Source organism: Lithobates pipiens, unplaced genomic scaffold (genome assembly GCF_037356315.1).
Source record: "Lithobates pipiens isolate NorthernLeopardFrog02 unplaced genomic scaffold, aLitPip1_a1.2 Scaffold_10, whole genome shotgun sequence".
Taxonomy (NCBI): domain Eukaryota; kingdom Metazoa; phylum Chordata; class Amphibia; order Anura; family Ranidae; genus Lithobates; species Lithobates pipiens.
In genome coordinates this window covers 80,327,894-80,351,603 of record NW_027507686.1, presented here as the reverse complement: position 1 = coordinate 80,351,603, position 23,710 = coordinate 80,327,894, and the positions used below count along the sequence as shown (strand labels likewise).

At 42.1% G+C, this 23,710-nt stretch overlaps 1 protein-coding gene across 1 annotated transcript in view; it reads left to right on the top strand.

Moving 5' to 3' along the window:
- Positions 1-23,710, top strand: part of DPP3 (dipeptidyl peptidase 3) — a 107,921-nt gene that overhangs the window by 66,951 nt on the left and 17,260 nt on the right. Inside the window, exons 11-16 of the mRNA XM_077456167.1 lie at positions 830-942; positions 6,369-6,461; positions 9,387-9,449; positions 19,283-19,407; positions 20,305-20,425; positions 22,322-22,501. Coding sequence (XP_077312293.1) covers positions 830-942; positions 6,369-6,461; positions 9,387-9,449; positions 19,283-19,407; positions 20,305-20,425; positions 22,322-22,501 — 695 coding nt within the window. The remainder of the gene's footprint in view (positions 1-829; positions 943-6,368; positions 6,462-9,386; positions 9,450-19,282; positions 19,408-20,304; positions 20,426-22,321; positions 22,502-23,710) is intronic.

The following is a 23,710-nucleotide window of genomic DNA, read 5'->3' as shown; positions in this document are numbered from 1 at the left end:
GGCTATGTTTTGTTTTTGTTTTTTTTTGTTTGTTTTTTTTCTTAGGAAAATGCTGGATTTTTTTGTTTGTTTTGTTTTTGTTTTATACAGACTGCATGTACCATGCAGTGTTCTGTATTCAGTTGCTGTTTTTGTACCTTATTGAACTGCAAAGGTGCTGGTGAGCGCTCTCGTAGTTCATTGATTCCTCCCCGGCTTTAGTAACTGTCTTGTCTATACGGGAGGTACAGGCAGACAGCTGCACTGAGAGCTTGCAGGAGCCTGATATGCTCTACAGGCTCCTAAGAAAATAAATGGACATTTTATTACCTGCAAAAAAAAATTATTTTTAAAGCGAACTTATCCTTTAACACACAGCCCTCCTCTTTTCCAGGCCCTAAAACATAACATAATTTTAGAATTAACAGTTAAAATTTCTCTAACATTTATGCCACGTACACACGACCGAAATAGAACATGTTTTAGATTTTCCCACCGGAATTCCGCCGGACCCAGAAATCCATTTGTGTGTATGCTAGTCCGACGGACAAAAACCGACGCTAGGGCAGCTATTGGCTACTGGCTATAAACGTCCTTATTCTAGTCTGGTCGTACGCCATCACTTTCAAATCCGTTGTACTTTGGTGTCATTGTGTGTGGCCAAGTCCGTTCGTTCAGAAAGTCCGTCGGAACTCTGCCGAAAGTCCGTCGGACCTAGTCCCCCGAAAAGCCCAGTCGTGTGTACGCGGCATTAGGAGTGTATTTATACAAAAAAAATCACATAGTTTGGCATGGTTTGTTTTGTTATAATATGCTGAATGTCATGGGTGCTATTCTTTCTTTGTTTCAGATGATGATATCAGGCAGAGTGTTGGATTTAAGAACGTCTCTTTGGGAAATGTTTTATCAGTTGGATCAATCACTGAGCGTGAAAAGCTAACATTTTTATCAGAGGAAGACAAGGTGCAGTATATAGACATATTGACTTCAAATGGGGAACAGTCCAGAGGTCTGCTTTTATTTGTATGTTTAAATGTGTATGTATTTTGTGTAAGGTGACATACTGATGTGGACCCTCTAGCTAAATTATAAGGCCTCATGCACACTGAATGTTTTTACAGCTGCTTTTTCTGGCTTCAGGTGTTTTTTTCTGCAGCTAGTAAACTCCCCAGCATGTTATCCTATGTGTCTATGTACACATAGACTGTTATGCCCCATACAGACTGTTGGAAATTTAGACGGAAAAAGTCAGATCGGATTATGTTGTTGGAAAATCCGATCGTGTGTGGGCTCTATCAGACTTTTTTTTAGAATTTCCGACGGAAAAAGTTTGCCAGATGGATTTAAAATTTTCCGACAACAAAATCCAATCTTTTTCCGATCGTGTGTAGAGAATTCCGACGAACAAAGCCACGCATGCTCAGAAAAAAATTGGCTGCTGGCCTCTACGTAGTCCCGTCGTACGTCACCTCGTTCCGAACGATCGGATTTTGCGACAACTTTGTGCAACCGTGTGTATGCAAGACTAGTTTCGGCCAAAATCCGTCGGAAAAAATCTGACGGATTTTGTGGTTGGAATGTCCAACCGTGTGTATGGGGCATTAGTGTTTTTGACAGGAGCATTTTTTGCCTGGAAAAAACCCAGAACTAGTGGTTTTGAGAGGAGTAGTTCAGCTGTAAAAATGCTCTAACTCTGAAAAAAAGCTGAACAATGCGGCTTTTTGGTGTTTGAGCGTTTTTGAACCATAAGCTTTTGTGGGAGTTTAGTTTTTCTTAATAAAAAACGCTACTGCAGACACACTGCAAAACTCACATTACAGCTAACTCTACTGGCATTTTTCTAACATCCTGTGTGCATGAGGCCTAAAGGATACCCAAGGGAGATGGTAGGTGTACCCAAAAAGTGTTGTCTGACAGCCAGTTCCCTATAGAGTCTGGCCATCATGGGGCAGATCAGACCTGGAATTGAATCTGCGGAACTGTAACCACGCTGAAGGGCTCTTCCGAAGTTGGTCCATTGTAAGAGCAGGTGACGCAGGATTGCCCAGGGCTTGAAGTCAAAGGGTCAGTCGTATTCCCCAGAGCTTCTGATGGTGAGGATGAGGTTCGCTGAATGTTGACGCTGGCTCGCTTCCCTCTGGTTTACGCTAGTTAAAGTGGTAATAAAGGCCAAGTTCACTTTTGGAACATGATAAATATGCCACCTATATTTAGGGTGGAACTTGTAATATGTTCCAGCTTCTGCCTCCTCTCCCCCTGATTCCTCTGTGTTGACCCTTTTCGTGACAAGCTAAATGGAAGCTTTCTTGGTTTGCTTCTGAATGAGCTATGTTGTAAAGTATCATAATATAGTAAAGGAATTGAGCTAATATATATAATTTGTAAGGGCTTGTGTCAATGGGAAAATGCAGCTTGCGTTAGATATCAGGGTGAAATGCTTCTGAGATAATTCAGAATTAATTTATAGGGCTGATTTAACTGCCTTTTAACTTGCATTTGACATGTTCGAGCTGCATTCCAGTAGACTTGTTTGTGGAAAGAAATGATGCGGTATTTACAGCAAACCTAAGAAATGTTCTGTAAATATTGCATATTAATAGATAATCCTATGTAAAAGTCTAGCCACACCCTCTGATACCCCCTGTATTGATTTGTATTGTAAGTTTACTGTCTGCCCTCATGTTGTAAAGCGCTGTGCAAACTGTTGGCGCTATGTAAATCCTGTATAATAATAAATATTCAAATATAGGTAATTACTTGCTGGTTGTTAAAGATCCGGCACCCACCATATTCTTAACAACCATTGACTCATCCACTGAGAGTAGAATGTAAACAAACAAGCTGAGAGTAAACAGTTTTTTTATTTTTTTAAAACCGCATGCTGTCGTCTTCTTCCCCCCCCCCCCCACCACCAATCCATTTCAATTTATTGAGGTCTGGTATGGATTTTGATGGGTGCATAACACCAAAAAAGAAAAGGAAAAAATAGTGTAAGGTCCCACCCTCCAAAATCCACAACAAACTCTTATCCAAGCATGCGGCCCAGGAAGGGGGGGGGGGTGTAATATGGGGCCACGTGCCCTTAACATGGAGCTGGCACTTTGTCGGGAGGGCACACTGGCAAAGCACTTTGTCCACATGTTGATGAACACAAGAGGGTGCAGGGGTATAGTCTGTTAGAATTTGGAAGCCCTCTTTAACAAAGGGGCCCCCAAATCCTTGCCCCCTTATGTGAATGACTAAGCTCTACTAGTACCCCTACTAAAAAAAAATAGTTGTGCCCTGGAAACAAACACAAGTCATTAATAAAATAAAAAATATCCCCCAATGTACATCCATTGTCAATCAGTCTGCGGACGCTAAGCGTGAGCGTAGTTGGGTGGGCAAGCAGCAGGTTTTATTAGTTTTTTCTCGTATGGGTGGCGTTCATCATGATCTATTTGACTTTTTTTTTTTTTTTTTTGATAAGACTTGTCAAAAGCTGTGTGGCGTTTTCGTTTACAGTTTTCAGCACTGTCACACTTTGAATGACAATTGCACGGTCATGCTACACTGTAACTATGTGAAATTGTTATAATTTTTTTTCACACAAATAGAGCTTTCTTTTGGTGGTATTTAATCACTGTTTTCAAATTTTTTACAAAAAAAAATATAATTTTTTATATCTAATATGCCACTGTTATGGGCATTGATGGGCAGCACTGACTGGCATCACTAATAGGCACTGATTGCTGGCACTGGTGGACACTGATTGCTGGCACTGGTGGGGCTGTATTTTAATCAGGGCAGTGATGATCAGTGCCCTGATTACACGTCTAGATGTCCCCTGAGAGGAGATGCCGCTGATCAGCTCTCCTTGCCACACACTCTGTCAGTGTGAGGCAATGGGAGATGATTAGTGCCATTTCCGTGTTTACATGTGACCGGCTATGATTGGACACAGCTGACCACATGGTTTAAAGAGCCGCGGCTCTTTACAGAGATCAGGGTCGCGCCATGACCTAGCAACACGGCGTGGTCGCGATCGCTGCGCAGCCGTTCTGCGACAACGTCATGTGATGTCATCCCAGAACGAGGGCCGCACCCCCCCTCCGCCATTTGACTGTGGGCAGGAGGCAAGCAGTTAAAGTGGTTTTAAAGGCTGAAGGCTTTTTATCTTAATGTATTTAGCAGCCCTCCTAATATTTACCTGAGCCCCATCTCGATCCAGCAATGTTGCACGAGAGCATCGGCTGTCCGGGACTCTCCCTCCTCATTAGCTGAGACAACAGCTGGCACCATTGGCTCCCGCTGCTGTCAGTCAAAGTCAGTGAGCCAATGAGGAGAGAGAGACGGCAGTGTCTGAATGGACACACAGAGCAGTGGCTCGGCTCAGGTGCCCCCATAGCAATCTGCTTGCTGTGTGGGCACTCGGCAGGAGGGAGAGGCCAGGAGCGCCAAGCAGGGACCCGCGAAGAGGAGGATCTGGGCTGCTCTGTGCAAAACCACTGCACAGAGCAGGTAAGTAGAACATGTTTATTATGTTGAAAAAAAATTACTTTTTAATCTCAACTCTTAGTAACTTGAGTCCTCAGTCTCTCTCTCTCTCTCTCATAATAGTATACAGATCCCAATAAGGATGATACCAAATAATCTATGCAAGATGTATCCTAGATTAGGTCCAAGATAGTTAGGTAAGCTCACCCCCTGTTGAAAATGATTGTAAAAGAAAGTGCCGCGCTAAATAAAGTAATATAATGATGAATGTGCAAACATAGACCTCTACACAAAAATTACAAACTTGTATACAATTATCGGGTGATATATATACCTTATACGTGAAAAAAAAATACAAAACAATACAAAAAATAAATTGACAGAGTCCTTCTGATAAGGATTAGTGCAATGTCCATGCGAGGGATGAACAACAGTCCCCCACTTTCACGTGAAAAGTAAATGACGAAAATCTTTCAGGAAACAAAACAGCTTTGATATAAATCGATTAGATGGTCTCCGAGGAACCGTGAGGTATGGAAGTAGTTGGTATAGAAACTCAATGCAAAACCAAACTCGATGCAAAATATCCTCCAGTTAGAGAAGCAGATCATACTCCACCAAAGCGATCATACAGAAAAGAAGAATGGAACCGACATACCGTAATTCCGTAAAAATGTTTAATTTTATTAAAACGGTATCACACTTACGACGTCCGAGGAGACGAAGCGCGTCGGGAGAACCTCACTGCTGTGACTATTTTGAAAAAGCGCTATGTCAACTACAGAAATGTAAGTGTGATACTGTTTTAGTAAAATTTCAATTTTTTACGGAATTACACTATGTCGGTTCCATTCTTCCTCGGAGACCATCTAATCGATTTATATCAAAGCTGTTTTGATCCTTCGGGCATATGTCCGTTTGGGTCAAAGGCATCTGGTAAGCTTTGAATTTGTTCTAGGTGGTGGCATTCACACAAGGGTGTATTGTGCACTTTTTTGGATTTCCTGAAAGACTTTCGTCATTTACTTTTCACGTGAAAGTGGGGGACTGTTGTTCATCCCTTGCATGGACATTGCACTAATCCTTTATTTTTTGTATTGTTTTTTCACGTATAATGTATATACACATATTCAACTGATATAGGGGTCACCTGATAATTGTATACATGTTTGTAATTTTTGTGTAGAGGTCTATGTTTGCACATTCATCATTATATTACTTTATTTAGCGCGGCACTTTCTTTTACAATTGACCTTACTAAGATTTCCACTTTTAGTGTGTCGCGGCTGGTTTGCTAGAGATAGCGCAGTGTTTTTTGGTAATTTTTATATTTGTTGAAAATGATGACCAAGAATAACCTTCAGCACAAGAAGTGATTATTGCGAAATGCGTTGATTTTGACCTGTCCAGGAAGCACACGATTTCGGGCCCCCAAGCTCCATCCATCCATCTGATAGGGTGCAGGCGCCAACTAAGGGAAACCGGCAGTGGAGCCTTGCAGCATCACTGCCGGTTTCTGACTGCGCATGCGTGAGATACGTAGCACTTTGTGAATGGCCAGCTTGTCTTCTGGGACACACAACGGGGGGCTCACCGCAGAAGAGGATGGGACGTCCTCGGCTGGATGACCGGCTGGATCAGACGTACCCTCAGTACTTCCAAAAAGGTACTATAGAAGGAAAAAGGGGTGGTCTTTCATTTAAGACCACCTCTCAAAAGTGGGTGGAACTCCACTTTAAGGAAAAAAACATTCTCTAGAGATACATTTCAAGTCCCTGCTCCTTTTTTTTTTTTTTTTATTGAGTTTTCATAGGAATACAAATTGCCCAAACATTGAAGTCCCTGCTCTTTGCTTTCACACTCCTTTTTACGCAATGTAATTGGATGGTGACAGAGTATTTTTTTCTTTACAGGATGTTTTCATCAAGTATCGTGGACCATCTTTTGAAGTTCAGGTTGGTCTGCATGAATTACTCGGTCATGGCAGTGGGAAGCTTTTTGTTCAGGTATGTGACTATAGGCATATTCTTCATGCTCTCACACGCCACATATGTTCATCTAGTACATGAATCCTGTTATCAATATACCGCCTAAAATATTTGATAAAATTATGCTTAAATTTGTATTTGTAATTGGTATTGAAATCCGTGTAGGAACTGCTACAAAATGTTACACTGTTTCTTTGCATTGCACATGTATTAAAGTATTTAGTGTTATGGCCTACATATAAATGTATACTGAATGGAAAGCATATGTCAAGCCATTTTTTCTTAGTGTTGAATAGAATGCTAACCCTTCCTTTTATCTGGGGCTCCACTAAATAGATTTCCCCTCACTTCTGCCCTCCTGACAACATATTTGCACACAGGGGTTGAGGGGAGCTCACAACAACAAAAAATAAATGAAATTGTCTTTTTTGATTATATATTATTTTTTGAATGTGTGAGTTATACTGTTGCTTACAAGAGGTTTGGAGACAAAAAATGTCATGCCAAGTTTTTGCTAGTGTCCTAGAAGTTTTAATGCATTTTCCTCAACTTTGCTGTGGAAAACAATATATTTTTCTTATGATTTCTTCTCTTCATACAAGACTTTTTGCACCATAGATATTTTTATTTGGTTGCTTCTTCAGCTAATCTCTTCACAGCAGTTATTCAAATCAGGATATCCTCAACAGCAGCGTTGAAGTCACGATAAGCTCTGCTGGACTGAAGATTGCGGGCCTAGATTGGATCGTGACCTTCAGCCATCGGACTCCCTTCACTTCCTGTCCCAAAGCCAAAACAGAAAATGAGAGGGAATCCCTGGCTGTCATCAGAACTAGTGTCCCCATTGGAAGATTCCCCCTCTATTACTGTTCTGAGGACAACACAAAATTAGGGACTTTCTTTTACTTTCGATGATAATGGTAAATTGAGAAAATTAGAGTGAGATCTCCCTAACAGGGGCACAGACCACCATAAAAACTGACAGGGGTTCTTATCCCTCTCCACTCTTTTCAAAACTGAATAAAAAAAGTTTTGTCTTTACCAATACTTTTACTTTGTTAACAAAGCCATACAGTTGAAGCACATGGGTATTTATTTTCTCAACATAGCTTGGGCACCCCTACTTGTACCCCACTGGACTGGTAATTTGTGGGTTTGTGTGGTATGTGACCTTCACTCACTGAGTCTTCATTTTAGCACTTTCTAGACCTCTGTGTACTGCTAGCTGCAGGGTGCTCTCAAAGTATAGCGCTATGGCATAAACTACCCTGTGACTTCTCTAGTGAATAGCCATGTGAAGGCATTTATAGCATATCAAACCCCCTCTCTACTGCCCAACTTCCGATTTTCCCTGGAATCTGAATCAAGAGAAAAGTCACCATGCTCGGGTAGAATACCTATCAACTTCCAGCACTAAAATTTATGATACCAAATTTATGTGCAATAAAAAGTGCAGTGTTAAAATATGTAATACAAATTATATCATATCCAATATATAGGGAAACAAACGTATAAACATGAAATTTCAATAATCCTATATATTGTACATCCAATTATAAATTTTATATAAAAGATTGATTAAAACATAAATCGCCAACTCATCATGTCCATAAAAGTCTGAAGGAAAAGTGTTATGCCCTGTACACACGGTCGGACTTTCTGATGGAAAATGTGCGATCGGAACGTGTTGTCAGAAAATCCGATCGTGTCAAAAATCCGACACACAAAGTTTGAGAGCTGGATCTAAAATTTTCCGACAAAAAAATCCGATCGTATAAATTCCGATCCTGTGTAGACACGATCGGAATTTTTTAAAAAAAATTACGAGACGAAAGCTATTGGCTACTGGCCCATTTATAGTCCCGTCGTACGTGTTCTACGTCACCACGTTCAGAACAATCGGATTTTCCGACAACTTTGTGCAACCATGTGTATGCTAGACAAGTTTGGGCCAAAATCCATCGGAAAAAATCCAACGGATTTTGTCGTTGGAAAAAATCCAATGGATTTTGTGGTCGGAAATTCCGACCGTGTGTACAAAAGTGCTGATCAGGAGAGACACCCAACAGTCTGCTTCATGTGATGGTAATATTATCAGGAAGGAATCATAACAGCGAGTGCTCCACACAACAAATACACAAGACTCTTACCAACTCCATATGACCACTATATAACAAATTGTCAAACCGTGCATAAAGGGTTTACACCTCCCGCTCTCTACTGCGCCTGCATAGACATATCCTAGGAAGTATCTGTCAGTTCCCCTCAATTATAATAAATATATACGCACACAGGCAGTCCCTAAGTTACAAACACCATAAGGACTAGGTTTGTTCGTAAGTTGGAACACTGCATTTGTAAGTGTAACTTCCGCCTGTTTAAACGTTGTTAAATGCTAGGTGCAGTTAGCACTTCAGCATTTATTTCAGGAGCCAGAATAAATTAGAATTCTGGCTAATTAAATAGACATCCAAACACTGTTAAACTCGCCTAAACTGGTTTGAAAAAAAAACAGCTTAGGTGAGTTTAAAATGCTGATTCTCTCCTGTTAGAAGAAACAGCATTTAAAAGAAACCAGTGTGCATTAGGCCTAAGGGGGCACCTACCCTGGCTGTTCTGAGGTGGATTTTTCCCCTTTTATAGGCCAAAATGTACTGATTCCTATTATTTTATACTTGGTCAGGCAGGTTTAATATGGCAGGTATAATGTAAATCACAGCCTGAAATCACAAAAAGTAGTACAGAAACTACTTTTTGAAACTGGTGCAGCGCCGCAGATTCGGAGTCGCACCAATTAGGACAGTGCCATTGACGGCAATTGACGCAGATTTAACGTGTCAAATCGCATGTCAAAATGCTCCAGTGTGAACCAGGGCTAAATGGTACATTTAACAAACCAAATGTGAGCAATCGGGGTTAAATTTTAAGCTTGATATTTTGCAGGATGCAAAAGGAGGATTCAACTTTGATAAAGACCATGTTATCAACCCAGAAACTGGGGAATTGGTGAGTATAACGTTTTGAGAGACGTGTTTTTTTTAAATGTTAAATGCAGTTGAATTTTAGTTTGTGTGAATGTTACACCTTAAAGGGATTGTAAAGTGATTTTTTTTTTTTTTTTTAAATAACAAACATGTTATACTTACCTCCACTGTGCAGCTCGTTTTGCACAGAGTGGCCCCCTACCTGCTCTTCTGGGGTCCCTCGGCGGCTGTCTCTGCTTTCTCCCGCAGATGCTTCTCACGTTCATGCGAGCTCCCTCGCATGGTGAGAAGCATCTGCGGGCGCGCTCCCATGATACAGCCGGCGGCTATAGCCGCTTGCTGTATCACACGCACCGCCCCCGGATGTGATTGACAGCAGCGCGAGCCAATGGCTGCGCTGCTTTCTATCCATCCACTCCAGCCAATAAGCGGCCAGGCTGAACGGTGGAAAGGACGACCGGGGCGAGCGTGGGATTTTCGAGGGGTGAGGTAAGTAAAACGGGGGGGGGGCTCGGGGCGCCGGGACTGTCAGATGTTTTTTCACCTTAATGCATAGAATGCATTAAGGTGAAAAAACATTTACCTTTACAACCCCTTTAACTCCAGCCTTGCCTTGAGTCTTACACAGTTGTACAGGTTCATCTCTTGTACTGAAATTGGGATTTCACTGCAGAAAGTGGAATATGGCCCACCTTGTTTATGGGCTGGTGGATGTCCAACCGTGTCTAGCTCTTTCCTCCCCAGCCTTACTGTCCCTGGCCCATTCCATTTATTGGATTTTATTGAAGGCTCAATATCGCATATGGATCAGGATTGATATCTGCACATCAAGGCTCTTTTATATTTGTATAAATCCTCCCAAGAGCTAACTTACTTTTTTGCATCAGGGTTTAGAGCTCTTGAAATGTGTGCAATGAAAGGAGTGCTGTTTTCAGAAACCTATTTCCAGCACCCCCCCCCCCCCCCCCTTTCCCACCAGCTAAGATCTGCCTGCATTGTATAGAGAACCTCAAAGATCCAGTAATGCCACTAGGTCTAAAATAAGATATGTTTTATTTAAAACTTTAAAGTGGTTGTAATCCCTCACATATACCCAGTGAAGTGAACCGCTTCAGATGATAAACAGAGATGAAACAAATCTCCCTACATAAGTTTTACATGTATATCTGCTGTCTTCAGCTTTATATATTCTTTAGACAGTTCACATTGTGTTAGAGACTTTCCCTTCCTGTTCAGCACTGAGTGTGAAGTCTGGGCGCACAGCCAAGACAGCTGATTGGAGGAAAGGCTCACACCCTCATTCCACATAGGCAGAGACTCTCGGAGCTGTTTCTGTGAATAATTTAGCTCTCTGCTAGATAAAAAATAAAAAGAAACTGCGCTAAGGTGAATCACAAATTGAATATTAATTGGTCTCAAAGGCCCAAGTTCAGCTGCGGCTTCACTGTATCACATAACTACAGAAATCAAACTAGAAAAAATAAATAAGCTGCGCTAAACCATACATATACCAAGGCTAGGGCTTTGGTATACCATGCATATACTTCACAAATAATGTGACAAAAATTGTGAACTTTATCTTACCCCTAACATATGGGTAATAAAAAATCAAGCTTAATCATAAAACAGTGATCTAACAAAAAACTGTGTAATAAACACCCAGTGTATTAATTGAAAATCTATATAAAAAGATTATCCCGATATATGGTGGTGGATCAAGCACTATTCACTTGTTGGAGGACTTCATCCCTTCATCTGCATTTAATTGGATTTGAAAGGACTTTTTTCTGATTTTTTTTTTTTTTTCAATTTTTTTCTTTTTATATATATTAATATATTCAATTAATACACTGGGTGTTTATTACACAGTTTTTTGTTAGATCACTGTTTTATGATTAAGCTTGATTTTTTTTATTACCCATATGTTAGGGGTAAGATAAAGTTCACAATTTTTGTCACATTATTTGTGAAGTATATGCATGGTATACCAAGGCCCTAACCTTGGTATACGTATGGTTTAGCACAGCTTATTTATTTTTTCTAGTTTGATTTCTGTAGTTATGTGATACAGTGAAGCCGCAGCTGAACTTGGGCCTTTGAGACCAATTAATATTCAATTTGTGATTCACCTTAGCGCAGTTTCTTTTTATTTTTTATCTAGCAGAGAGCTAAATTATTCACAGAAACAGCTCCGAGAGTCTCTGCCTCAGCTTATTTATTTTTTCTAATCTATTTATAGCAACTTCCTCTACACAAATTTCAGGCTGGTTTTATCTCAGTTGATGGAGAACTTGTCAAACGTTATCATGCTAATAACAGAAGAATGGAGCAGGAGACAGCTACGGGACATAGTGCTTTGAAGAGAGATAAGAAAACATGTCAGATATATGTGCCCAGCTCAAATTTAATGAATCAGGTTTACATCCACTTTAATTGGCATGTTGATGCGAGTTGGGGTGGAAGCCAGAGAAAGCACATTATAAGCGGATTAAAAGTCTGCTTTATTGTTAGGGGAAAACAAACCCAGTAGGAAAAATAAATAAAATTGTGTGTCTTTTTAGGGCAAACAGAGATTGTATGTGACTCCTGTGCTCTGCATGAAAATTAACATGGGCAAAGGATCAGCTGCTGAAAAGATGGTGTAGGGCCACAGTGGTGACTGATTATTCTGCCAAGGCAGGGGAATGCCTCTTGCAGTAGATACCAATACATGCTTAAATTTTGATGTATTTGTGTTCCTGATGATTGTGGAATACAAAAGATCTAGTCACCAAAATTGTCAGACTTTTGAAGCAGATCCCATATAGCAGATCCTTTCTAGAGGGGATTATATATTGTATGTTTACAGTTTTTTTTTTTTTCATGAGACATTCACAACTTGAAAACAGTGTTTCGGGCTGCCCCCTGTCTCCTCTTCTTTTTATCCTCTGCCTGGAACCTCTGGCGGAGGCCATCCGCGTTCACCCAGACATTAGAGGGATATGCCTACGCCACAAGGAATATAAAATGTCCCTATTTGCAGACGACATCCTCCTGACATTGACCAATCCCCATATCTCGCTTCCGAACCTTTTGTCCTTGCTGAAAGACTTTAGCTCGATATCAGGGTACAAGATTAACACCAGTAAAACTGAAGCTTTACCTATACACATTCACTCTTCTGCTCTCAACATACTGCAAGACAACTATACCTTTCACTGGTGCACAGACTCCATTAAATACCTGGGGATTAACATTACTCCCTCCTATTCGACCTTATACTTGGCTAACTACCCCCCACTTTTTCGTGACATTGCTAGGCTTTTGAAGCAATGGGATTCGCTTCCCCTCTCACTTTTAGGCCGTATTAATGTCCTAAAAATGTCAGTGATGCCTAGACTCCTCTATCTTTTTGATACTCTTCCGATCCCAATCCCTATGTCCCAAATTAAGGCTGTTCAAAGAGCTTTTCTTAACTTCATTTGGCATTATCGAGCACATAGGGTTGCAGGTCCGGTGATGTTGGCTCCTAAACGGCGTGGAGGTCTGGGAGCCCCAGATCTGATCAAATATTACTATGCTACACACCTTAAACCAGTTATTACCTGGTCATCCCGGAAAGCCCTTACAGTATGGGCTGAAATTGAGATGAGCATCACCGGGCCTGCACACATCTGTGCCATGCTTTGGGCAGACCTTAAAACCTCCATGGGTCCACTTCGTAGCATTTGTCTGGCCCCGATGCTGTTTTCCTTGGAAATCTGGAGGAAATGCCTAAAGTTGTTTCCTCTGGCCTCCCAATGCCCTCCTTTGATAAACATACTGTTTAATCCAGATATCCCAGACAGCCTGGCATATGATAGAGTGATTCCTTGGTCCGAAGCTGGTCTGTTTCAACTCCGCAATATAGTGCATCCGCTCACCAGGAGGCTTCTATCATTCGCGGAATTGCAGAAACAGCACCAAATTCCCAAACAACTCTTCCACTCCTATCTGCAAATCAGACACTATTTTGCTTCTAAATCCCCCACTCTCTGTCTTGACAAGCCAACTCCATTTGAATTTTTATGTGCTCAGGGCCCATACCAGGCCCATTTAATCTCTGACATTTATAGAATACTCCATGAATCGGTGCCCATTACGGAATCTTCTCATTCATATATGCGTAAGTGGTCGCAAGTGTTAGAACATCCCATCCTACTCCCACAATGGCAGAGAATATGGGAAGCCGTCTCTAAGACATCCCGCTGTGTGGAACAGAAGGAAACGGCTTACAAGATTCTGCTCTTTTGGTATAAGACGCCTGAAATTTTAAATAAATATGATCCCAAGACCCCTGCGATGTGCTGGAGATGTCGAGGGGATATAGGTTCCCATTTCCATATCTTCTGGGAATGCCCATTGATCCGCCCATTTTGGATTACAATACAATCCTTCATCCAAGACTTGTTTGAGATTTCCCTCCCATTAGACCCTCTGTATTTTCTACTAGGGTTACCGATTCCTGGACTCTCTAGACATGCTCAGAAGCTCGCCACCTTTATTTTGTTAGCAGCTAAGAGAGCTATCCCTATACGGTGGCTATCATGTACTCCGCCCACTTTCCCCCAAGTCTTGCAGAACCTAGAACATATCGGCCGTATGGAGAAGCTTACAGCCATAGTCCATGACACTATGCCTCAGTTCTCTATGATTTGGGATCTGTGGTATCGCTCTAAACTGTATGCTGCTACTTAATATAGTCTTCTGATTTTTGACCTCCTACGCTGAGTTTAAGGCTCAAATTGACCGTTCACACTATTTCATGCCCTTCTAAAGGAATTAAGTTTCCACATTTCCTTCTCACTGTCCTATGCCTATTTGATTGTGACGATTGCTGTTTTGTACCGCAAATAATTGTTAATTTATGTGAGGATATACTGAATGTGCTGAAGTATCCTGGCCCCCCCCTCCTCTTTCTTCCCTCCCCTCTACTTCCTCTCCCCCCTCTCTGTTTTTGATTTGTCTTATATGTTGGACTTACTGTTTACCTGTGCACTTATGCAAGCATAAGACACTTTGTCATTGTTATCTTTATATTTTCAATAAAAAGAAAAAAAAAAAGAAAAAGAAAACAGTGTTTCTTAGAAAAATGCAACAAACATTGTGTAGGCAGAGAGATTTGACAAACATACAAGTGTCAAGCTGTATAGTTGGGTCTTGTCAAAGTGCAAAAACTGTTACCTTACAGGAAAGAAGGTAACTGGGGAATACTATGTAAAAAAATAAATAAAAAAAATGTAGATGGAAGAGGAAAAAAAAAAGAGAGGGGGGAAGGGAGCACCAGGGACTCCATGCAGACTGGTAAGTGCAAGAATGAAATCTTAGCAAGCTTACACCCAGGTGTTGCTCCTTCACTCCACTCCAGCCATCAGCCCTTTGCCCTCCTCCAAGAATAGAAACATGTGCCAGTGCTGCCAAGTTTCCAACACTGCTCAGAAAGCAAAATATGGTTCCAGGTTAGTGCCCTCTTACAAATATGGTAGGCAGTGCATCCAATAAATTCACCTCCTATTTAATGATTCATCATGTTAAAAACATTTCCACAAAACATAATGAGAAATACGGCAAATCCAGCTAATGCATTTCACGCTCCATTAATGCTTAGTCAGGGCTATAGTTTGAGTTCCTGTATTGCCCATCATGTTTTCTGAAGTGTTTTTACCAGGGATGAGCTTTATGTTCGAGTCGAACATTGGCTGTTCACCGAACAGCAAACTATTTTGGGTGTTCGTGCCAAATTCGAAAGCCGCGGAACACCCTTTAAAAGTCTATATCAAAAAAAGTGCTTATATCAAAATGATTATTATTATAAAAAGGGCTTATAGGCATGGTATTGTCATAAAAAGTGTTTGGGGACCTGGGTCCTGCCCCTGTTTAATAGGAATTAAAGAGCTGCCTGGGACTGCCCCCCTCCGCCTCCCTTCTGCTGTGCATCTAAGTAATGGAGCTGTCCTAGGTTGGCAGGCTCAAACTGCCTTGGTCTGCCCTCAGTGTGCACAGTGATGACTGACCCCCATGGCTGCCAAATGGTAAATATGACAGTGTGCTGGAGGTATTGGTACAATGGAGGATTAAACAAGATGTGTGCTTGGGGGGAGTCGTGGTGGAATTGGAGGCATAGGTATGGTAGATTTGGGCGGGGGGGAATTGGAGGCATAGGTATGATGGATTGGGGAGAATATTGAAAGCATAAATGCGATGGATTGGGGGGGAGATTGGAGGCATAGGTGTTCTGGAGAGGGGAGGTCAGAAGATGGTGTGCTGGGGGGGGTCGTTAAAAGCACAGATTGGGGGGAGGCAGATATATGTAGGGAAGAGTAATTGGAGGTAGAGGTGTACTGGGGGATGTGTTGGTGTTGGAGGTATACTGGGGGATGCGTTGGAGGTAGAGGTGTACTGGGGGGAAGTGTTGGAGGTATATGTGTTCTGGGGAGTTGTTGGAGGTAGAGGTGTACTTGGGGGAGGCGTTGGAGGTAGAGGTGTACTTGGGGGAGGCGTTGGAGGTAGAGGTGTACTTGGGGGAGGCGTTGGAGGTAGAGGTGTACTTGGGGGAGGCGTTGGAGGTAGAGGCGTACTGGGGGAGGCGTTGGAGGTAGAGGCGTACTGGGGGAGGCGTTGGAGGTAGAGGCTTACTGGGGGAGGTGTTGGAGGTAGAGGCGTACTGTGGGAGGCGTTGGAGGTAGAGGCTTACTGGGAGAGGCGTTGGAGGTAGAGGCGTACTGGGGGAGGCGTTGGAGGTAGAGGCGTACTGGGGGAGGCGTTGGAGGTAGAGGCGTACTGGGGGAGGCATTGGAGGTAGAGGCGTACTGGGGGAGGCGTTGGAGGTAGAGGTGTACTGGGGAGGTGTTGGAGGTAGAATTGCTCTACAGGAAGCACAGGCTAAAATAAAACAAAGAGGTATAAAATTTGCTAAATCTGGCTCAGCCGATGCATCTGACTCTCAAGACCAGAGGATATCAACACGCAGATGTTGGATGCAGGGAAATTCTTCCTTCTAATGAAAAAAAATCTCTATGACAGACAGCCTGTCAGGCTGGGGAGGTGTCCTAGGGAAACCACCTGGTTCAGAGAACGTGGTTGTCAGAGAACCAGAGGGAGTTGCTGATCAACATCCAGGAACTTCAGATGATTCGGCTGGCCCTCTTACGCTTGCACTGGTTTGTCTTTCTGTAGGGTCTCCCTGTAAGGGTGCATTTAGACAGTGCTACTGCAATGGCATAAATCGGCTATCAAGGAGGGACAAGAAGTTGCCCCCCCTTACACCTCTAACCCCATGTTCCATCACTGTACTTTCCTGTACGCATATTCCATCACTGCACACACATTGCATTGCTGTACTCTCTCTCTACTGCACGTTACATTGCTGTACTTCAGCTGCACACACATTACATTGCAGTACCCTCTCTACTGCGCACATGTTCCATTGCTGTACTCTACTACACACGTTACATTGCTGTACTCTCTCGACTACGCACTTGTTACATTGCTGTACTCTCTACTGCACCCATGTTGCATTGCTGTACTCTACTACACAAGTTACATTGCTGTACTCTCTCTACTGCACACGTTACATTGCTGTACTCTCTCTACTACGCACGTTACATTACTGTACTCTCTACTGCACGCATGTTACATTGCTGTACTCTCTCTACTAAACACATTACATTGCTGTACTCTCTCTAATGCACACGTTACATTGCTGTATTCTCTACTGCACACGTTACTTTACCGTACACTTTCTATTGCACACGTGTTGCATTGCTGTATACTTTCTACTGCACACGTGTGAAATTGCTGTACTCGCGCTACTGCACAAGTGTTATATTGCTGTACTCTCTCTACTGCACACGTGTTACATTGCTGTACTCTCTCTACTGCACATATTCAGTATTGATGGTAAACTAGGTTCAGTGTAAACTCTGTGACAAGAGGGGGAGCTGACTCTTCCCACCCTTGCTCTAGCAGACATTTCATTCTCCAAGCTGCACATTGTACTTCTCGCACAGCTTGGACTTGGAAGAGAAGGCAGGTACAGAGCTGAGTGACAGAGCAGCAGACCAATCAGCTTTTAGCTGCATTTAAGTAAAGAAGCAGCCAAACCTCCTGCTGGGAGGCAGAACTATGCAGATAACAGTGTGGGAGAGGCTTCAGCGTCACTGCTCTAATTGACACAAGGTAGGGACAGAAGTAAAACAAGTCACACATGCCGCCTATGTGTCAGTGATGCTGCTGCTCTGATGCCGACCCCCTACCCTGAGTTCTCTCACTGGTTCTGAAAGTGCCCTCCTCTCTGGGCTCTCTCTCCGCACAAGACCGTGCCGCTCACTCTGTCCTTCCTGCCCCTCCTCTGCAGCCGGCCACTCCTCTGCTCACTGGCCACTGGGATCCCTTCTCCAGCTCTGCATTCCATTCCCTGCAGCCAAACGAATGCTTCCATGCTGTGCGGCATGCCCTCTCTTCTATGTGGCGCAGGGTGGAAGTTTTAGTTTGCCTGCTGGAGGGACAGACAGGTATTGGATCTGAATTTTGCTGCCTCCCTACCCTGGCACTCTAGGCAGCCGCCTGACCTGCCTATTGCTGGTGCCTGCTCTGCTACCCTTCTTAGCGCTTAACCCCCAAAAAGGTGTAATAACTTACTTGGAAAGCTTATTTCACTTGGTTTGAAATTCTTAAGCTCTATCCTCAACAGTTGGCTGTAAGGGAAGTTTCTAGCTTTTCTCCAGTCTGATCTGGAGATGTAATTTGCTTTGAGGGAAGAGACAAATCTCAGGCTTGGCCAGGAAACTTTTCTGGTTCTTCACCAGGATATGGTGGTGTTGAGGCCTTTGCCCTCTTTCTTGCCTAAGATGGTTTCTTCATTTCACCTGAATAAGAACATTGCCTTGTCGTACTTTTGTCCTACTCTTAAGCATCCAAAATAGAAGGTGCTTCATACTTTGGATGTTTGGGCTGTTTGCCAAAATCTGAAGCCTACAGCTTTGACAGCCTTATTCCCTGTTCTGCCTGAAAGTTTTCGTAAGGGTCAGGCTGATTCTAAATCCACTATTTCTAGGTGAAGTCGTCAGCTCATTTCTCAGGCCTATGGGATCGAGGGCCAGGTTCCTCCTTTCCTGATTAAAGCAGAAGTAGGACCAAAGCTCTTTTGGCCCTGTGTGTGTGTGTGTGTGTGTGTGTGTGTAGTTGTGTTTTACACACAATGCGGCTCGGTCCTGCTCCCCCATCGCTGGATTCGACAGCAGCAGAAGCCAGTGGCTCTCACGAGTCCATTGAGGAGGGAGATCGCAGCTCTGCTTCTCTCGGGCACAGTGCTGGACTCGGATTGGGTTCGGTGAGTTTTTAGGTGGGGGAAGGGTGGGAAGCAGCACCTAAAAGTTTTTCTACCTTAATGAAGAGAATGAATTAAAGGGGTTGTAAAGGTTTGTTTTTTATTTTCTAAATAGGTTCATTTAAGCTAGTGCATTGTTGGTTCACTTACCTTTTCCTTTGATTTCCCTTCTAAATATTTTTTCTCTTTGTTTTCTTTGTCTGAATTTCTCACTTCCTGTTCCTCCTCAGTAAGCTGTTCTGGCTGACTAAACACCGCTCGGATGATGGTGTGAAGTTTACTGAGGAGAAACAGGAAGTCAGAAATTCAGACTAAGAAAAAAAAAATTTAGAAGGGAAATCAAAGGAAAAGGTAAGTGAACCAACAATGCACTAGCTTAAAGGAACCTATTTAGAAAATAAAAAACAAACCTTTACAACCCCTTTAAGGTAAAAAAATTGTTAGCCTTTACAACCACTTTAATTTCTATATCCTATTTTGTGTCCCTAATATTGTGTTTCTACCTTCAGGTAAAGAGTTGGTATAAACCAGGTGAAACTTGGGATGGCAAATTCTCAACAATTGCCTCTAGCTATGAGGAATGCAGAGCAGAGTGTGTTGGCCTTTTTCTGTGTGTCAATGAAGAGGTGCTGCGGTAAGAAAGTGGACCATTGCAGTGAATGTTTAAATGTGACCCCTACTCCAACCGCATTGATATACTGCTTGCACATGATTAAGCTTTAGCGTGCTTTTATGCTCACGACAAATAACCATGTAAAGGTGCCTCCAAACATTTTGCACCAACAATAATCCTAAAATACATAAGTTTATTGTATACAAAAAAATTAAGATTTCTGGCCTATTTTAACCAACATAATATTTTTTTTACTTACAAATAGGATATATAATTTTTATTTTATAGACCTGGTTTACAGCTATTGTATTCCACCGCACCCTTCTCAATTTCTCTTGGATTCTCTATTCTCTATTCTTTTTGGAACTAAATTCAATTCAATTCAACTCAATTTGGAAAATTTCAATTCAAGATGGCTCTGGCAGGGTGAGATGAAATACAATAGCTGTGGAACAAGTTCATTAAAATAAAATAGTGTATCCTATTTGTATGTAAAAAAATAATTGTGTTGGTTGAAATAGGCCAGAAATTGATTTGTAATATATTGCACTACATGTTCAGGCTGACCAACTGCATCATTGATCCCTTTCTGGCCAGTCCTTACTGCAAAATGCCAAATTCTTACTTGCTCGAAGCATGGTTTAATGGGCATATAGGGGTTGAATTACTAAAACTGCAGAGTGCAAAATCTGGTGCGGCTCTGCATAGATACCAATCCGCTTCCAGTTTTCTTTTTGTTAAAGCTTAATTAAATAAGCTGAAGTTAGAAGTGGATTGGCTACCATACACAGCTGCACCAGATTTTTCACTCCCCAGTTTTAGTAAATCAACCCTTTAATGTCAATATACGATAAACTGGCACACTTGGAGAAGAGCTACAGACCCATCTGTTAACAATCTCGTTTGTGCAAACCACAGGATATTCGGCCATGAATCTCAGGAGGCAAAAGATGTTCTGTATGTTAACTGGCTTAACATGGTGCGGGCTGGATTGATGGGACTGGAATACTACACACCAGAGACTGGGCGTTGGAGACAGGTAAATACATTCTTACTGGGGAAAAAAAATCACATAATAGAGCACAGAAAAGTCACAGGCAGCTTGTAACATTTGCCTATCTTAAAATAAAAGGGGGCATCTTAATATATGCATCTTAATATATATACTCACTCCTATTATGCATATTTTTGAACAGTCTGGTTCTAATCAGCTACACACATGATCATTTTATAGAGCATTCATTCCCTTTTTTTATTCACTTTTTCTTCAGTCTCTGAAGCCAGGAAGTAGCCAGACTGATGAGCAAAAAGCTACAGCTTTGCTCTAAAGCCTTCTAAAATCCCTAATGAGCTGTCTACAAACGGGTCACTGGAAAATTTAATTTTTTTTTTTAAACTAGTTTTGTGATCCAGACAACATAGCCAAGTCCCACCTTCCTTTAAACTTTTCTGTAGACTGAGGCTGGCCATAGACCGTTTGAATCTCGGCTCATTCAGCAGGTACCAGCAGAGATTCAAACAGTGTATGGGCAGGCTGAATGTACCAAGTTGACCAATCAACTTGGGTACAACCAGCCTGCCAGATTGTACTTGCTATTATCGCTTGCAGCTGCTATAGCCACTAGCAATAAATAATCACTGTCTTCCCCCGACGGAGACAGCTTCCACCGCTATTGCACAGAGCAGGCAAGTATAACTTTTTGTATTTTAAGTAAAAAAAATCTTGCCTTTTTACATTCAATTACAATTTGTTTCACCCATTACTCAAACAATGGACTATTCAAGCACATATGCAAACTTCTTAGATACCACAGTATCTGTCAGGGATGACAAACTGTGCACTTCAACATACGGATAAACACTGACCAATGCAACTGTATCCACAGTTTCTGCCAAGTCACCAGATACATCCACATATGTTCTGACCCAGAAGTTATAAACAAACATCTCACTAGCAGAATCCTGAGTGCAACAGATATGGACAGCAGAGAGCGCATCTGAGTTTAGTGGCTATTAAAAACATTGATTTAAGTAAACAGTTAGCAACATACACAATACACATGGTGATAACAGGCATGTAAGTGTAAACACACATATGTCAGCCGCTGGGGATGAATTTTCTCACAGAAGGACTCTCAGCTCCTCCGGAAACAGGAAGGGCAGGCTTGATTCCACAGCAGCTATGTTCCTGTAGATGTCAGTGAAAGCATTGGAGAGCAAGGGGCGACCAGAAGTTGCCTGGTGGTGGAACAAACATTGCTCTGGAAGTGACGTCATGGTCACAGGGTTTTGGGTGGGCCACCTCTTTCTTAAACCAATGGGACCTCAATTATGAGACTGACTCATCCATGTTACCACAAGGAACCTAGCTGCATTGTTTTCATTGTATAAATATATTTTCAAGATCTATGTTGTGTCCTTCATTTGAAGTACAGAAAAAGATTTTGACAAAAAAACTGTTTATGCACGATGTAGTGTATACTCTTGGCTTCTATGAGCTGCCACAAATGGAACCACGTGCCCGGATGATGTAACTCCAAGGTCCATGTGCAGAAATTAAATTATTTGTTGCCAACCAATGGCCATAGAGCAAAGATGCCAGCAATCACAATACCAACAGAAGGCTGCAGCAGAATTGATAAGAGTGCATTATTGTACTGAATAAGTTAGTTCCTTTAGATCCTCTTGTCTTTACTAGTTTTTCATGTCTGAATTCAGAAATGAAGCAAAGATAAAATAGGGAGAGGTTGGTGCTCTTATCCTTTGTAAAGAGGTCCTTGTTTTTCAGTAAAATAAGTGGTATGGTAATTGTTCTGGAAGCGTGGCATGGCTAGATTTAAGGTCATTACTGCACACATATTAAATCAAGCACCACTGCTGGTAACTGTGTCTATCAGGAAAATTATATATGTCACAGCTTGTTTAACTTTTCCAGGCTCACATGCAGGCTCGATTTGTCATTCTTCGTGTCCTCTTAGAAGCTGGTGAAAATTTTGTCACTCTCACCCAGAAAGTTGGGGTTGATGGACGACCAGATGCACAGGTGACACTGGACAGAAGCAAGATTATGAGTGTGGGCCGACCAGCAATCCAGAAATTTTTGCAGCGTTTGCAGGTGTGTGTATATATTATCACAGTATGAAAAAGAATTTGGTTTCAGCGGACAGTCCGCTCGTGTGTAGGCAAGTTGGACGGACTAAGTATGGCGCATGCTCAGAAAGGATTTACACGGCCGAAGGTTGCATTGCAGTGTATTGGACGTCGTATTTCTAGTCCCGTCGTACGTGCTGTATACGTCATCGCGCAAGCTTTCAGCGGACTGTCTGTTCATCGTGTGTGGTCAAGTCCGTTCATTCAAAAGTTGAACGGACTGTCTGTCGGATTGTCTGACGAACTTAGTTGGGCAGACAATCCGCCCGTGTGTACGCGGCCTAAGGCAGATTTCTAAACTCCTTGAACAGTTGTTTCCCAGTCAGCAATTAAGAGGTGTGTTCAGGGAAATTCTGTGGATATGCTAACGTTTAATTTTTGTTGGTAGCAAAACTGCCTTGTGTCTGCTGTTCTTGCAATAAATATTTTGTAAAGTAGATGTAAACCAAATTCTAAACATGTTTAATAGAATTCAGAAATCATTTTAATCTTTTTAAATCTACAGTTTTCATGTTTTTTTTTTTTTCTTTGAGGACTTCCATGAAGACTTTCATGGTCTTTCACAGCGTATATCCGTATTAGTGTGTCCTTAGCAACAACTTTTGGAGGTCATACCCTGAACGCTAGAAGATTGCAGGGCTAGCCTAAAATTTGACCATCAGACACTGGGTGCTGCCTTTTGGCATGCTCTATACCTTTTTTGCACTGTCTTAGTTCACAGCAGAGCACTATTTGGGTCCAGAACCTTAACACAGCCACTGGTTACATAGTTAGTCAGGTTGAAAAAAGACACAAGTCTATCCAGTTCAACCTTAACTGGAATAATACACACCAGAGACTGTCTCAGAAGAGAACTGTATCTGAAGACTCACTTTGGGAGCAGGGCTGGTTGGGCTTATACACCAGGAGCTACCTCACTGTGGCACTGTTGTGCACCACTGCTGGTTTTATAATTGTAAGATTGAAGACTTATAGGCCTGAGCAAATTATGTTATTAGTGTAGTGAAGTGTTGAGTGTGCTCCTTGCTTTTTCTCCTTCCATTCCACCTAGAGGAAGCACTATCCTGCTGCTGCTAAGTGGTCATTGCACACTGTAGACACTCCAGTGAGCCATATTAACAAGCATACATATAAATGGGTTGATAGTGTTCTTACTTTTAGGAATTCTATTGAC